Raw genomic sequence first — 18339 nt, 5'->3', positions numbered from 1 at the left:
ATAACGTACTGCCCACAGTAAAGATGGACGCCGCTGATGTGCCTAGATTGTCACGTGGGTGCTTCCGATGCCAGGATAGAAGGTCACATGTCACCGCAGTGACGCCCCTTTGTGTAACACGTAACAGTGACAGAGAGGAGGCCCGGGGCAGCCAGAGCACAGCCAGGTACTCACCTCCCCGTCCCGACCCCCCTATACGGGTGTTCTGTGTGGAGCGGCGGCCCTGCCCCCCCAGAGCTGTATACCATTGCTCCGCCACAGCTGGCATAGTAACAGGCAGCCTTCCCTATACACGTATAGGTGTGTGATAGTATGGATAGACTATAGCTATGTACCATAGTGTATGCTGGGAATGTATCTATTCCAGAAGGGGCCATAGAGGACCGCGTCTCCTGATCACCTGGAGGAACACCCAGAAGGCTAAACCTGTTCCTGAAGGATGTGGTGCAATGGAGGGATGGACCCAGCCCCTGATCACAAGGCAGCTGCTGCTTAGGTCTTCACTGGAGGTTCAAGGCACACAGTCAGCTGGGGTACCTGATGGGGTCTTCACCTGTCAGCTGGGGTACCTGATGGGGTCTTCACCTGTCAGCTGGGGTACCTGATGATGGGGTCTTCACCTGTCAGCTGGGGTACCTGATGGGGTCTTCACCTGTCAGCTGGGGTACCTGATGGGGTCTTCACCTGTCAGCTGGGGTACCTGATGATGGGGTCTTCACCTGTCAGCTGGGGTACCTGATGGGGTCTTCACCTGTCAGCTGGGGTACCTGATGGGGTCTTCACCTGTCAGCTGGGGTACCTGGTGATGGGGTCTTCACCTGTCAGCTGGGGTACCTGGTGATGGGGTCTTCACCTGTCAGCTGGGGTACCTGGTGATGGGGTCTTCACCTGTCAGCTGGGGTACCTGGTGATGGGGTCTTCACCTGTCAGCTGGGGTACCTGGTGATGGGGTCTTCACCTGTCAGCTGGGGTACCTGGTGATGGGGTCTTCACCTGTCAGCTGGGGTACCTGGTGATGGGGTCTTCACCTGTCAGCTGGGGTACCTGGTGATGGGGTCTTCACCTGTCAGCTGGGGTACCTGGTGATGGGGTCTTCACCTGTCAGCTGGGGTACCTGGTGATGGGGTCTTCACCTGTCTGCTGGGGTACCTGGTGATGGGGTCTTCACCTGTCAGCTGGGGTACCTGGTGATGGGGTCTTCACCTGTCAGCTGGGGTACCTGGTGATGGGGTCTTCACCTGTCAGCTGGGGTACCTGGTGATGGGGTCTTCACCTGTCTGCTGGGCCCTCACTTGTGTGTTGAGATATGGGTTCCTCATGTGTCTGCTAGTCATACCTGTTGGTCCTCGCCTGTCTGCAGGGGTACCTGGTAGTCCTCACCTCTCAGTGGGGGATAATTGATGCCCCTCTTACAACTTCAGCTCTGGTTGGTCTAAACAGTAAAAAAAAAGTAAAGGATTCGGTGTATAAAATCCTTTGGGAGCCTAGAATTGCTGGGGGAAGGGGGACCTTAGTGATGGTTCTACCCAATTCAGGGATTACAAATGTCATGCAGCTTCTTCCTAGGTATCTCTAACTAAGCTTTTCCAGGGTTCGATATACCTAGGAAGAAGCGGAGTGGTATTGTTAAACCCTGAATGAGGTTGGATTGCACCATTACTACCAGTGACTCTGTGCTTAGAAAGTGTCTCCATTAATAAGACTAAGCTGAATAGAGACGTCTTCATCTTTTTCATCTTTTTTTTTTCCCCATACTAGTAAAATGCTGATGTTCTGAACCTGTTAGAGGGGAAGCGAATAACAAATGCTCTAGGGATGTGAGTTAAAGGGGTACTCTAGAATGAATAAATGTCTCATTTACTCTCATATGATAAGTATGTGACACTGTTGTATGGACCAGGGAGATTGTCTTAGGCTGGGCCTACACATCTGGGAAGATTCATCAAATTGTGTGCAGAGGAAATGTTGACCCGTTGCCAATAGCAACCAATCAGATTGGTCCTTTTATTTTTCAGAAGCCTTAAGCTTTAAAAATTAAACAGGCAATCTGATTGGTTGCTATTAGAGATGAGCGAACTTACAGTAAATTCGATTCGTCACGAACTTCTCGGCTCAGCAGTTGATGACTTATCCTGCATAAATTAGTTCAGCTTTCAGGTGCTCCCGTGGGCTGGAAAAGGTGGATACAGTCCTAGGAGACTCTTTCCTGGGATTGTATCTACCTTTTCCAGCTCACCGGAGCACCTGAAGGCTGAACTCATTTACGCAGGATAAGTCCATCAACTGCCGAGCCGAGAAGTTCGTGACAAATCGAATTTACTGTAAGTTCGCTCATCTCTAGTTGCTATGGGCAATTGGTCGACTTTTCTTCTGAACAGGTTTTGCTAAATCTCCCCATAGTATTGTGCTCTGTATTTGTAACCCACAGCAGGAGTGGAACCAATCCATATCAAAACTATCATGGAAGGAATGACAGTGATCCCTCAACTTACAATGGCCTCAACATACAATGGTCTTTTCTGGACCATTGTAACTTGAAACCAGACTCAACATACAATGTACAGACAGTCCAGATCTGCGAAACATTTCAATGGCTGGAAGAACTGACCAATCAGAATGGGCATTCACTGGTAAAACCCCTGTAGTAATGAAGTCTATGCACTGACTGGTGTCTGGTAGCGCCCCCTACAGTACAGGGAGGAATTATATGTTCTGTACTCTTTACCTGTGCCATTGTTAGCTGCTCCATTGGACAAGTAAGGGCAGCTCAATTTTACTTTTTTAAGACACTGTGTGTACAGAACCCTGAAGAAGCTCCTGTCCTCTACATAGACCAGCATTTCCCAACCAAGGTGCCTCCAGCTGTTGCAAAACTACAACTCACAGCATGCCCGGACAGCCTTTGGCTGTCCGGGCATGCTGAGAGTTGTAGTTTTGCAACAGCTGGAGGCACCTTGGTTGGGAAACACTGACAGTGATTTACAGCTCCCAGCAGATCTCTCTTACTTTTATATGTAAGGATTTGCTTTATCTATATAAGTTATCTACTTATTTTTCTTTAATCCTCACGTTTTCCTATTTTTTGGATGACATTTTGGTGGCTTCAGAACCAATTACCAGGTTTCCATAGAGTTATGGTCTCAACATACAATGGTTTCAACATACAATGGTCATCCTGGAACCAATTAATATTGTAACTTGAGGGACCACTGTACAGCTTTTTCTGTGTTTTGATTATAAATACTGATAGAAATACTATGTTAGACCCATTCTGTATGTGCAAAGACATTGAAGGTCCACACTGTATCAGTGCTTCCGTCAGATGTATCCATCGGCCCACCCCAGAAAACGGAATGCCAACGTATACTGTACAGAGGGCAACAGATGCCATTTATTTATGGCCTGAACAGAGTCTGTTGTCCTCCGTTACAGCACACGTCTGCATCTTGTTTCCTGCGAGATGCTGATGGATACAACACCTAAAAATTTGGTTAAAGGGGTATTCCAGTAAAAAAAAAAAAAAACATTTTTTTTCTTTATTTCATATCAACTCGCTCCAGAAAGTTAAACAGATTTGTAAATTACTTTTATTAAAAAATCTTAATCCTTCCAGTTCTTATCAGCTTCTGGAGTTGAGTTATTTTCTGCCTGACTACAGTGCTCTCTGCTGACACCTCTGTCTGTCTCAGGAACTGTCCAGAGCAGGTTAGGTTTGCTATGGGGATTTGCTCCTACTCTGGACAGTTCCTGAGACAGACAGAGGTGTCAGCAGAGAGTACTGTGGTCACACAGAAAAGAACAACTCTACTCCAGCAGCTGATAAGTACTGGAAGGATTAAGATTTTTTTAATAGAAGTCATTTACAAATCTGTTTAACTTTCTGGAGCCAGTTGATGTGAAAAAAAAAATGTTTTTTTTTTTTACTGGAGTACCACTTTAAAGTGTAAGCTAGAACTAGCTAAGTGCGTACTTCTCATAGCTAGTTCTACTGATTGGTCATGGTCTAAACATTCAGACCCTGATCGATCAATACTTTTTATGTGTCTCTATGACAGTGTAATGCCAATTCCCATTTAGTATCAAATATCTTTACTGGTATAAATATGGGCATGCAAATGGGTGTAAGGAGGCTCTGCATTTTTTGTGCTTGTTTCTTCACCTGATCAGACAACCCTGTCCATATTATAGCTGATGGGCGAGAATGTATGGCGGCCTCCCGCCTCTCCCGACAGCAGATGTCATGTTGGATTTAAACATGCTGCTATCTGCCAAATTTGCCTGGCAGCAGATTATTGCCCTTTCCTATGGGAAAAAACATGCACTCTCAGTTGAGCGTGCATGTCTATAGTGGAGATTGAAGGACTAGCTGATCTAAAGTGTATGGCAGTGATTCCCGTATTGTGTGTCTCTGGCTGCTGCAAAACTACAACTCCCAGCATGCCCGGACAGCCAACGGCTGTCCGGGCATGCTGGGAGTTGTAGTTTTTACAACTGCTAGAAAATTTTGGTCTATGGAAAGCTTGAACAAAAACATACAATGTGAGCTTTAGCGGGGATTGGAATCCCTGCAGTGCTCCTAATTCCTATATTCTGTGAATATATAGTTATTTTACCGACATTTTAAAGGAGTATTCCAGGAAAAAACTTAGCTATATATATATATATATATATATATATATATATATATATATATATATATATATATAATATATAGCTATCACCTGGCTCCAGAAAGTTAAACAGATTTGTAAATTACTTCTATTAAAAAATCCTAATCCTTCCAGCATTTATCAGCTGCTGAAGTTGAGTTGTTCTTTTCTGTCTAACTGCTTTCTGATGACACTTGTCTCGGGAGCTGTCCAGAGTAGGAGCGAATCCCCATAGCAAACCTCTTATGCTCCGGACAGTCCTGAGACAGACAGAGAGGTGTCGGCAGAGAGCACTGTTGTCAGACAGAAAAGAACAGCTCAACTTCAGCAGCTGATAACTATCGGAAGGATTAAGATTTTTTTTATTTAATTTACAAATCTGTTTAACTTTCTGGAGCCAGTGGATCTTAAAAAGGTTTTTCCTGGGATACCCCTTTAATTCTTGGCTTACTTCCCTAATAGTGGGATACCTCCTGTTCGAATGATGCTGACTGTAGTGTTCTTCAGAAGAAAGAATGCTAAACAGGAAAACGTCTATGAGCAGGAAAGACCATTCCCCGGAGTGATATTAGCTTGCCTCGGATAGTTCTAAAACCTTTTACAAAATATTCTGTTCTTAGTACCTTATTAATCTGAACACACACACATATATATATATATATATATATATATATATATATATATATATATATATATCTTAGCCTCAGAGGGATATGTTGATAGGATATATCATAATTGTTTGTTAGGATACAGTTAGCACCAAACATTAAAACATCTTTGTTGTTTTTTCTCTTATTCTGTCATAAAAGTAAAAAAAATAAAAAATAAAAATAAAAAAAGCGGTACATCCGCTGCATTCCAGATACCAGTAGCATCCATCATTTGACCGGAAAACAAAATTCTGCATGCTGTTTTTTATTTTTTTTATTTTTTTTTATAGGCGTACTGCTGACTATACACATTACATATGTGTCAACTGAACCTGCTGATTTTGGCCAGACCATCTAAATGTCCCCTCAATGGCAGACCTTAGGGAATATAAGGGTTAATTAGCCGGAATTCAGCTTGCCCAATCATTTTTGGGGGAGATTTTTCAAAACCTGTCCAGAAGAGAAGTTGCTCTGTTGCCCATAGCAACCAATCAGATTACTTCTTTCATCTTTAACAAAGCCTATGCAAAATGAAAGAAGCAATCTGATTGGTTGCTATGGGCAACTGAGCAACTTTTCCTCTGGACAGGATTTGATAAATCTCCCCCAATTTGTTCTTGGTGAAATAAGCCACCACCAGAAGATTCTGGCAGCAGCTTACCCCTCATCCCTGGTCATGCAGGGGGGGGCGACAAATGAGTGACCCAGGGATGTATTCATGTTGTCAGACCTGGAACTGGGAAGGAATTGTCTCCCCTAAAATAAGGACAATTGAATTCTACCTCATGGTATTTTGCTTTCCTCTGAATAAACACTGCAGGGTCATAGGCTGGATGGATGGATGGATGGAAGGCTCTTTCAGCTTTTGAGACTGTTACAATTTACATTTACCATACAGGTGTTGCTGTAATAAGTCTATCTTAAGTTGTAATGGAGTATGAATGGTTTTTGGGTGAGGGATTGCGGTGTATGCCATCATTAGGCACATGTTGACATGTCTCTGTTTGCAGACACTTTGCTCATTGTTTCTATCTTTACCTTTGCAGGACGCCCTGGGGCTCCCTCTCTATTTTGCCATGAGTGTTCAGGCGTTTAGACTGGTGTGCGCTTCAGAGAAGGAACATCTCCCCCCTGGGATCCAGATTGAATGCTTGGAGTGCTGTGGACATGACCTGTACATTGGCACAAATGACAGCTGCATTCACCATCTCCTGCTAGTAGAAGAAAACAACACTGAAGTGACCGGCCTGCCCATAGTTCAGCCTTCTGATCACCTTAACACTAGCTTCACCACCACCCGACAACGACAGAGGCAACTGGGCTTAAAGAAGCCAGTATGTGAACTGAGAGCGGCCTCCGCCCTGGGACGGTTGCTGGTGCTCTGTGATAATACGATTACATTGCTGTGCAGTGACTCTCTAGAGCCAGTTGCAGGATCTAAGATCCGGGGGGTCCTCAGCTTCACCCTCAATGAGAATCCGGTGAGTGGGGATCCCTTTACTGTGGAGGTTTGTCTGATCTCTTCGAAGAGACGCACTGTACAGATCTTCAGCGTGAGTCAAGAGCGCGTACAGCTAGTACGGGAGGTCTCCACCCCAGAGCAGCCATGTGCAATTTCAGCAGATGGACATTTCCTGTGCCTGGCCCTCAGCAGCCGCTATGTTACCTTAAACTATAATACCGGACATTGCCAGGATCTATTTCCCTATCCTAGTGAGCTCAAGAGGCCGATCATAAAGAGGATCAGCAGACAGGAGTTTCTTCTGGCTGGACCTGGAGGTTTAGGTAATAAGAAAATCAGATAAATTTTTTTTTGGCATTTGTTACATTAAATGGGCTCTGTCAGATACAAACACTTTTGATATGTTGTAAAGCATGCAAAACAAATAGGTTTTGCAATTGCTTTCATTAGAAAATTTTCAGTATTTCATACTGAAAAAGCCACTCAAACAACTGCCCCCCCCAGCCTGCTTGGACACATACTAGTCCTGCTGTGTCCATGCATCATCACCTATGTCATGGACACACTTTCTTGATTGACAGCTGTGAGCGCAGGGCTCAGAGCTAGAGGAAAAATCCTCCCACTGTCATCTTGTGTCCCGCTACTGTCAGTGAGGACAAGCTGGGAGTTGTAATTTTGCTAATGCTAGGGGAGATGTGAGCAGACAGCATACTGAGGGAGGGGGCGGAGACCTGCACAGTGAGGCCACACCCCCTCCCTTTGAGAGCTTTGAGAGTAAGCTAAATTAAAAGTGTAATGAAAAAAAAAATAAAGGTGCTAGACACACATAAAAATTAGATGTACATGGTCAGGAGTGATATATTATATTTTTTGTTGCATCTGACGGGTACGCTTTAACCCCTTAAGGATGAGTGCCGTAAATGTACGGTGCTGCTAAGAAGTACTTAGCGCATAGCGCTGTACATTTATGGCGCAGCTTTCCCGGATCACCGCGTCTCTGGAGGCGGTGATCGGAATGGGATGACTGCTGACGTAATGTAATAAGGGGTACAGTGAGCATTTACGCCCCACAGGTGTCTGACAGATTTTTGGAACAGTGGTCCGTAAAAATGAAAAATTTAATTTTTCATTTGCACAGCCCACTGTTCCAAAGATCTGTCAAACACCAGGGGGGGGGGGGGGGGGTAAATGTTCACTGCACCCCTTATTAAATTCTGTGAGGAGTGTAGTTTCCAAAATAGGCACCATGGGGGGCATTGTAAACTCACATGGCCCCTAACTTCTATTCCAACCAAATTCTCTCACCAAACGCTCAATGTCGCTCCTTCTCTTCTGAGCATTGTAGTTCGCCCGCAGAGCACTTTACATCCACACATGGGGTATTTCCATACTCAGAAAAAATGGAGGCTTTTTCTCCAATTACCCCTTGTGAAAATGAAAAATTTGGGGTAACATCAGCATTTTAGTGAAAAAAATCTAATTTTAAATGTTCCCGCTGTTGTGGCACCATAGGGGCTTCCTAAATGCGACATGCCCCTCAAAAACCATTTCAGCAAAATTTGCTATCGAAAAGCTAAATGTGATTTCTTCTCTTCTGAGCATTGTAGTGCACCAGCATGCACTTGACGTCCACACATGGGGTATTTCCATACTCAGAAGAGATGGGGTTACACATTTTGGGTGGCATTTTCTCCTATAACCCCTTGCAAAAAATTTTACATTTGGGGGGAAAACCAGCATTTTAGTGGGGAAAAAAAAAAAATTCATTTACACATCCGACTTTAACGAAAAGTCGTCAAACACCTGTGGGATGTTAAGGCTCACTGTTCCCCTTGTTACGTTCCTTGAGAGGTGTAGTTTCCAAAATAGTATGCCATGTTGTGTTTTTTTTTTTTTTGCTGTTATGGCACCATGGGGGCTTCCTAAATGGGACATGCCCCCAAAAACCATTTCAGAAAAACTTACTCCCCAAAATCCCATTGTCGCTCCTTCCCTTATGAGCCTTGTAGTGCACCCACAGAGCACTTGACATCTACATATGAGGTATTTCCTTACTCGAGAGAAATTGGGTTACAATTTTTGGGGGGATTTCTCTCCTTTTTACCCCTTGTAAAATTTCAAAAACTGGGTCTACAAGAACATGCGATTGTAAAAAATGAAGATTTTGAATTTTCTCCTTCAATTTGCTTCTATTCCTATGAAACACCTAAAGGGTTAACACACTTTATGAATGTCATTTTGAATACTTTTGGGGGTGCAGTTTTTATAATGGGGTCATTTATGGGGTATTGCTAAAATGAAGACCCCTCAAATCCACTGAACTGGTCCCTGAAAAATTCCGATGTTGAAAAATTGGAAAATTGCTGCTGAACTTTGAAGCCCTCTGGTGTCTTCCAAAAGTTAAAAAAAATGTCAAATTTATGATGCAAATATAAAGTAGACATATTGTATATGTGAATCAATATACAATTTATTTGGAATATCCATTTTCCTTACAAGCAGAGAGTTTCAAAGTTAGAAAAAATGCTAAATTTTCTAAATTTTTATGAAATTTTTGGATTTTTCACAATGAAAATTTACCACTAACATAAAGAAGAATATGTCACGAAAAAACTTTCTGGGAATCAGAACAATCGGTTAAAGTATCCCAGAGTTATTAATGCATAAAGTGATAGTGGTCAGAATTGCAAAAAAGGGCTCAGTCCTTAAAGGGTAGCTCCCACCATCCTATTTTTTTTTTTCTGTCCCTGCCTATTGCCCATCTATCCCTAACCCCCTCCCTGCTATTAATTTTTATTTTTACTATATTAAAAATGCCTTTTGTCTGCCTGGCAGTGTGCTCACTACCAGGCAGACTTCCCCAGCAGGCACCACGTCACTGATGCCTGCTGAGGGGGACTTCCGCCCTTAGTTCATCTACACAGGGTGCCTCCAGCTGTTTCATCACTACAACTCCCAGCTTTCCCTGACATCTATTGGCTGTCAGGGCATGCTGGGAGTTGTATTATTGAAACAGCTGGAGGCACCCTGTGTAGATAAACTATTAGTTAGCTACAAGCAGCACTATGGAGCTAGCCCGTCCCCCCCCCAGTATAATGCAGAGATTCTCAATATATATCTTACATGTATAATAATAATAATTATTAGGTAATATAAGTAGGCATTTGCCCGCTTTCACATGTGCATAATATGGATCATGTGTGATCACTTGAGCTAGATCAATATGATGCTTCAAAGTGTAGCCATCTATATACTTGTTAGTACATAACAATTATTTTTAGAAAAACTTTTCACTTGTCATAGAGACCTGTCAAAAGTTTTGATTGGTCAGGGTCTCAGTGTTAAGAGTCCCACTGATCAGGACAGCCTTTGGCTGTCCGGGCATGCTGGGAGTTGTAGTTTTGCAACAGCTGGAGGCACCCTGGTTGGGAAACACTGGATCAGGAGAACGAGTAGGGAGAAGTGTGTGGTAGCAGTATCCATCCAGCTTCTCTGGACAGCCCCATAGACATGCTGAGAGTGAAGCACACTACTGCACATTAAATAAGATGGGGCCGATTCATCAAAATGTCTAAAAGGAAAGCCATAGCCACCATCACAGCACAGCTTTCATTTAAAGGGGTATTCCAGGCAAAACCTTTTTTTATATATATCAACTGGCTCCGGAAAGTTAAACAGATTTGTAAATTACTTCTATTAAAAAATCTTAATCCTTCCAATAGTTATTAGCTTCTGAAGTTTTCTGTCTACCTGCTCAATGCTGATGTCACGTCCCAGGAGCTGTGCATGATGCGAGAATATCCCCATAGGAACTGCACAGCTCCCGGGACGTGATTCATCAGAGAGCAGTTAGACAGAAAACAACAACTCAACTTCAGAAGCTAATAACCATTGGAAGGATTAAGATTTTTTAATAGAAGTAATTTACAAATCTGTTTAACTTTCCGGAGCCAACATGCTGGGAGTTGTAGTTATGCTACAGCTGGAGGCACCCTGGTTGGAAAACACTGGTGTAGATGTATGTTTTGGGGGGGAAGCGGACTGTTCTAGCACCCTCTGAGGACATTCTGTGTTACTGACATTCTGTGTTCTCTTGTGTTTATAGGGATGTTTGCCACAGTGGCTGGAATCTCTCAGCGTGCACCAGTTCATTGGTCAGAGAATGTTATTGGGGCAGCAGTGTCCTTTCCCTATGTGCTGGCATTGGATGAAGAGTTTGTCTCGGTGCACAGCATGCTAGATCAGCAGCAGAAGCAAAGCCTGCCGTTCAAGGAAGGGATCATTCTGCAGGATTTTGAAGGTAATGGTTAGAAATGAATAGGTTTAATCATATCATTATGTAACAGTATTTCACATGCTGATTATATGTCGTAAGAAAAGTCCCTTGCCGAATTAAACTGGAATTGTCATTCAGAACACTTTTGACATGTCATAAACTTTGAATGGCGCTCATCTTCATTGAGCGTGAGACAGCAGGAAAAACAGCGCTCAGTGACATGCTTCTCCCTACTAATTCTCATGATTGGTGGAGGTCTCAGCACCCAGACCCTCACCCATGGAAACTTTTGACCCGTTGGAAGTTTTCTGAAATGACGGACACTTTTTATTTATTTTTTTAATTTTTTTAAATCAACTGATGCCACAAAGTTAAACAGATTTGTTAATTACTTCTATTAATAAATCTTAATCCTTCCAGTACTTATAAGCTTCTGAATACTACAGAAGAAATTATTTTCTTTTTGGATTTATTTTCTGTCACAGCCACAGTCCTTCCTGCTGACACCCCTGTCTATTTTAGGAACTGTCCAAAGCAGCATATGTTTGCTATGGGGATTTTTTCCTACTCTGGACAGTTCCTGACATGGACAGAGGTGTCAGCAGAGAACACTGGTCGTGACAGAAAAGAAATCCAAAAAGAAAAGCATTTCCGCGGTAGTATACAGACGCTAATAAGTAATGGAAGGATTAAGATTTTTTAATAGAAGTAATTAAAAAATCTGTTTAAAGGGGTATTCCAGGCAAAACCTTTTTTTTTTTTTTATATATATATCAACTGGCTCCGGAAAGTTAAACAGATTTGTAAATTACTTCTGTTAAAAAAAATCTTAATCCTTCCAAGAGTTATTAGCTTCTGAAGTTTTCTGTCTAACTGCTCAATGATGATGTCACGTCCCGGGAGCTGTGCATGATGGGAGAATATCCCCATAGGAACTGCACAGCTCCCGGGACGTGAGTCATCAGAAAGCAGTTAGACAGAAAACAACAACTCAACTTCAGAAGCTAATAACTATTGGAAGGATTAAGATTTTTTTAATAGAAGTAATTTACAAATCTGTTTAACTTTCCAGAGCCAGTTGATATATAAAAAAAAGTTTTGGCCCTCAATACCCCTTTAACTTTCTGGTATCAGTTGATTTAAAAAAAAAAGGATTTCCACCGGAGTACCCCTTTTAAGGTCATGATAAAGTCTCTGATTATGTGTGCATACATAAGTGTATACTATAAATTTGAATATCTAATAATCGCGCACATTGGCAGCATTGTTCTTTGTACTAACAATTCCTGTTCTGCTTATAAGCATTTGTCTCGGTTATGTTATGTAAATCCAGTTCCTCAATTTACAAAGGTTACTAGTAAATTCGATTCGTCACAAACTTCTCGGCTCGGCAGTTGATGACTTATCCTGCATCAAATTAGTTCAGCCTTCAGGTGCTCCGGTGGGCTGGAAAAGGTGGATACAGGGATAGGAAAGAGTCTCCTAGGACTGTATCCTAGGACTGTATATACCTTTTCCAGCCCACGGGAGCACCTGAAAGCTGAACTCATTTATGCAGGAAAAGTCATCAACTGCTGAGCCGAGAAGTTTGTGACGAATCGAATTTACTGTAAGTTCGCTCATCTCTAGTTACTAGTAATAGTCAATGTCGAGGACAATGTGGATGGTGTCCCTGGACCCAGCAGATGACAGAACAGGACGTGTAGTAATGAGTACAGAAGCTTCATGCAGTCAGTAGAATCTTATTACCTCCTTCATTTTGGTAGTTTTTTCTGTAGTAAAGTATTGATGTGGGGGACAGCAACCCTTACCAATATAGTGGGATCACTGCTATATTGGAGAGGACAGGAAAGTTTTTATTTTATTTGGCTTATTGATATTTGATTGACATTACTGAAAACAGGAAGAGTCATCTTTCCTTATCTTATCATGTTTCGCTCTATCGGTAGTATATTCTACTGCTTCCTTCCTTTTGTATTGTAATTGTTCTGGAGAGACATACAGCTGAGGGAATTGGTTTTTTTTAGATGTTAAATTCATATTTAAAAAATCTTTAAAGAACCTGTAACTTTAACCCTAATAATATTTGGGCATGTTTGTTGGTGTGGTTTTCACCCTTCCTTCAATCCACATAAAATTTGACATAAAAATTCACACAAATATGGTGAAGATTTTGTAGATTTATTTCAGATATACAACAATGAAACAGCAAAACATTGCATAAAGTTATAGTTTTAAAGTTTTGCCTCTATTGCATTGATGGAAGTTTCTAATGTCATACTGCATGTATAACGGTAGGAATTTATGGAAATATTGGCATTGTTATGTGAAGGTATTCCTGATCAGATCTCACCTTGTTTTCTTGTATAATAAAACACTCCTCATTGAACACTTAACTGATAAAGCCATCGATTATTATGCAGTATTATTATTGACTAGATGTGTTTCTTTCCTGCGTTTTACAGGTAGGGTAATAGTAGCAACCAGTAATGGGGTGTATGTCTTAATCCCTTTGCCTTTGGAGAAGCAGATACAGGACCTTTTATCTAACCAGAGGGTAGAAGAAGCACTTTTACTTGCCAAGGGTGCACGGCATAATATTCCAAAGGAAAAATTTCAGGTATGCAAAATGTAGATGTAACAGTTTTTTAATGTAAAAGAAAGATTACACTAATAACATTATTGTGGCCATTTCTTCATTAACCCCTTAAAGGGGTACTCCGCCCCTGGCATCTTATCCCCTATCCAAAGGATAGGGGATAAGATGTTAGATCGCGGGGGCCCGCTGCTGAGGACCCCGGGGATCCCCGCTGCGGCACCCCGCTATCATTACAGCACAGAGCGAGTTTGCTCTGTGCGTAATGACGGGTGATACAGGGCCCGAGCAGCGTGACATCATGGCTCCGCCCCTCTTTACATCACGGCCCGTCCCCTTAATGCAAGTCTATGGCAGTAATGATAGTGGGGTGCTGCAGCAGCGATCCCCGGGGTCCCCAGCAGCAGGACCCCGGCGATCTGACATCTTATCCCCTATCCTTTGGATAGGGGATAACATGTCTAGGGGTGGAGTACCCCTTTAATGACCACAGACGTAATTGTATGTCCTGGTGCGGCGGGACTTAGCGCACCAGGACGTACATTTACATCCTGTACATAACCGTGAGCATCGGAGCGATGATCGTGTCATGTGCGGCAGGTCCCGGCTGCTGATAGTAGCCAGGGACCTGCCGGTAATGGCCGACATCCGCGGTCGCGCGGATGTCTGCCATTAACCCCTCAGATGCCGTGATCAATACAGATTACACATCTGCGACAGCGCAGCTACATTTTATGCTGATCTGATCGTCCGCGGCATGGCCACCGGGTTGAGATCAGCTAACGTGGCAGACAGAGGTCCCCTCACCTGCTTCCGCTGCCATCCTGGCTTCTTCTGATCTGGTCTGAGATCGAGCAGACCAGAGCAGAAGAACGCCGATAACACTGATCAGTGCTATGCTCTATGCATAGCACTGAACAGTATTAACAATCAACTGATTGCTATAAATAGTCCCCTATGGGGACTATTAAAGTGTAAAAAAAAAAAAAAAAAAAAAAAGTAAAAAAATTTGAAAAATCCCCTCCCCAATAAAAATTTAAAATGTCCTTTTTTTCCCCCCCATTTCCCCCCCAAAAAGTGTAATAAAAATGTATAAACATATTTGGTATCGCCACGTGCGATGTGCGTAAATAACTGAACTATTAAAATATAATGTTTATGATCCTGTAAGGTGAACGGTAAAAAAAAAATCTAAAATTGCGGCTTTTTTGTCACATTTTATTTTAGAAAAATGAATTTAAAAATTTATAAAAGTTTTATGTGTACAAATATGGTATCAATAAAAAGTACAGATCACAGCGCAAAAAATGAGTCCTCATACCGCCACTTATACGGAAAAATGAAAGTTATAGGTCGTCAAAATAGAGGGATTTTTAACGTACTCATTTGGTTAAAAAGTTTGCGATTTAAAAAAAAAATTTATTAAGCGCAACAGTAATAGAAAAGTATGTAAGCATGGGTATCATTTTAATTGTATTGACCCACAGAATAAAGAAAACATGTTATTTTTACCGTAAATTGTACAACGTGAAAACGAAACCTTGCAAAATTTGCTAAATTGCGGTTTTCTTTTAAATTTTCCGACACAAATAGTATTTTTGGGTTGCACCATACATTTTATGGTAAAATGAGTGATGCCATTACAAAGGACAACTGGTCACGCAAAAAACAAGCCCTTATACTAGTCTGTGGATGAACATATAAGAGTTAACTTTTTTAGAAGGAGAGGAGGAGGAAAAAACGAAAATGCAAAAATAAAATTGGCCTGGTCCTTAAGGTCAAAATGGGCTTGGCCCTTAAAGGGGGTAGTCCAGTGGTGAAAAACTTATCCCCTATCCTAAGGATAGGGGATAAGTTTGAGGTCACGGGGGGTCCGACCGCTGGGGCCCCCCACGATCGCGCTGTACGGGGGCCAGGCTCTTCAGCCACATAGCGGGTGTCTACCACCGCACAAAGCGGCGGCCGACACGCCCCCTCAATACATCGCTATGGCAGAGCCGGAGATTGCCGAAGGCAGCGCTCCGGCTCTGCTATAGAGTTGTATTGAGGGGGCGTGTCAGCCGCCGCTTCATGCGGTGGTCAACACACCCCCTTCGCGCGGGCTGCCAGGGCCCCGTACAGGAGATCGCGGGGGGGCCCCAGCGGTCGGACCCCCCGCGATCTGAAACTTGTCGCCTATCCTTAGGATAGGAGATAAGTTGTTCACCACTGGACGACTCATTTAAGGGGCTAAAATAGATCCATGGTCATGTCTTTATTTGTATAACGCTTGTGTATTGCATTATTCAGTAAGGCAGTGTTTCCCAACCAGGGCAAATCCCACTTTCTCGCTGTATAAGTTTATGGAGCGAAGGAGATGGACGGAACAGCTGGCCGGGAAGTAAGGAGCGTTGCTGCGCACTTCACATGGTTATAACTTGCAATAGCAGCAGGTCCTAGCAGCGAGACTTGGTGCAATCTAAACTATACAAAAGTTTACTGAAATGACAGTGACCCTTTTAAAGGGGTACTTCCGTGGAAAACTTTTTTATGTTAAATCAACTGGTGCCAGAAAGTTAAATAGATTTGTAAATTACTTCTATTAAAAAATCTTAATCTTTTCAGTACTTTTTAGGGTCTGTATACTACAGAGGAAATTATTTTCTTTTTGGAACACAGAGCTCTCTGCTGAGATCTCTGTCCATTTTAGGAACTGTCCAGAGCAGCATATGTTTGCTATGGGGATTTTCTCCTCCTCTGGACAGTTCTTAAAATGGACAGCAGAGGTCAGCAGAGAGCACTGTGCTCATGATGTCAGCAGGGAGCTCTGTGTTCCAAAAAGAAAACTATTTCCTCTGTAGTATTCAGCAGCTAATTCAGCAAGTACTGGAAGGATTAAGATTTTTTAATAGAAGTAATTTACAAATCTGTTTAACTTTCTGGCACCAATTGATGTAAAAAAAAAAAAAAAGTTTTCCACTGGAGTACCCCTTTAAACATGCTTTGTGAAATAGGTTTGCCACTTCCTGTGGGAGAAGCACATTAAACAGCTGTTGTAAAGTCTAATATTTTGCTTTAGTCAATATTTGCTTGACTCTAGTTATAATAAAAGGAAAAAATATATAAGAGTTAAGACCCACCCCCAGCTTTATACTAAAAGTAGAGATTGCTGGGAGTGTTTCTGTGATAAAGCATTTATGTCTCGGGGAAGGGGGTGGGGGGCATTATCTAGTTGTTGCTTTTCATCACATACGGAGTTAAAACTAAGTACTACAATATGTGGAGCCCATTCACTTTGGTGGACATTGGAGGTCTTAGGGTCCATGAACACTACGGATTTACCAGAGAAGAACTCTGGTGCAGTAAATTACCTCTGCTGTCAATGGGATTCCGCTGCACATTGCGGAATTTCAGTGACACTAAAATTCACCCGCCAAAAGAATGAACTTGTTTATTTTTTGGGCAAAAAGTAAACAGAATGCATTGCTGGCTGTGGTGGCTAGCAATGCCCGTGCCGTCCTATTGCTGGTGTCTCTGGCTGCCCATGGGACCTCCGCCCACAACTTAACCGGGCAAAGATTTCATAGTGTGGACCCTAAGGGAACTAAAAGCTGCATTTCATGTGGCTTATAACTTAAATAGAAAGGGGTCCTTTTTGTGGAAACCACCAACAAGACTGAGATCTGCTAGAGATGAAGGATATATAAGGAAATCCATTATAACCTAGATGTCTCTCGACAACCATGTAGCAGTGCCATCAGTCTTCTTTCTTTACAGTATAAGTGAACAGCGTTTGTTTTCCCACAGGTTATGTATAGAAGAATCCTCCAACAGGCTGGGTTTATACAGTTTGCTCAGCTTCAGTTTTTAGAAGCTAAAGAATTATTCAGGTAAAAAATAACTTGTATTGTTCTGAATGTAATGTCTATATATTAGAATTGTCATCATATTGTACTAGTATGCCTGTATAGACAAAGCACTAGGATGCCTGTATATCCAGCTCTCCCTCCACACTAGAGGTGAACGAATCCTGCACCCAGCCCAGGTGCACAACAACAGTCCAAAGAAGAAAAGGTTATCCAGCACTTCAAAATAATTCCAGCTTTATTGGTATAAACAGCATCACGGGATACAGGCAATTCGGTTAAAACATCAGACGCATTTCCAGCGCATGTGCACTCTTCCTCGGTGTTCTGCTTGTGTAACTAAAATGGCCCCAAAGAGGACTTAAAGTTAATGTCCACTAGACTGGCTGGGAATTTTTTTACGCAGTTATTTGCAAGACACATCCACAGCAGATTCCCATTGCAATCAGTATGAAGGGTAAAAATCCACAGCAAATCTGGGTGTTCCCATGCCAAATTTGCACCAGAATTGCCATAATTTTCCATGCAGATTTGGTGCAGATTTTTTCTGCAAGTAATCAGTCTAGTTTTCATTTTCTCTCAGTAATGTCCATGGGATAGGGAATAATGTGCAAGAATCACAAGAATGGAGTGCGATGTCACACAATGAATGGAGGGCACCGCTCATGGGTCCATTAATTGTCTATAAGGCGTCTGAACTTTGCAGCTCTCTGCAGTGTTCAGAAGTCCCATGAAATATGAATGGAGTGGTGGCCTCACACAATCAGTTTACGCCATGTATTTCAGGGTGCAAGTTCCCTTCACTATGCAGGGCCCACCGGTACGAACTCCACTGGCCAACATGTTATGCGCTATCCTGTG

The 18339-nt window shown here is 42.5% G+C and overlaps 1 protein-coding gene across 3 annotated transcripts in view; it reads left to right on the top strand.

The window, feature by feature from the left end:
• Positions 1-29: 29 nt before the first annotated feature.
• The window catches only part of TGFBRAP1 (transforming growth factor beta receptor associated protein 1), a 38264-nt gene continuing 19954 nt past the window's right edge, over positions 30-18339 (top strand). Inside the window, exons 1-5 of one of the 3 annotated variants that reach the window (XM_056556120.1) lie at positions 30-166; positions 6346-7084; positions 10867-11061; positions 13503-13657; positions 17420-17502. In XM_056556120.1, the coding sequence (XP_056412095.1) occupies positions 6376-7084; positions 10867-11061; positions 13503-13657; positions 17420-17502 (1142 nt within the window). In that variant the 5' untranslated portion in view covers positions 30-166; positions 6346-6375. Of the gene's footprint in view, positions 301-5915; positions 6088-6345; positions 7085-10866; positions 11062-13502; positions 13658-17419; positions 17503-18339 lie in introns of those variants that run through there. The other 2 variants (XM_056556121.1, XM_056556119.1) reach the window with 2 other exon arrangements.

This window comes from Hyla sarda, chromosome 2 (assembly GCF_029499605.1).
Source record: "Hyla sarda isolate aHylSar1 chromosome 2, aHylSar1.hap1, whole genome shotgun sequence".
Classification (NCBI taxonomy): Eukaryota; Metazoa; Chordata; class Amphibia; order Anura; family Hylidae; genus Hyla; species Hyla sarda.
Note: the sequence above shows the minus strand (reverse complement) of the source record. Positions and strands in the feature narration are given on the sequence as shown.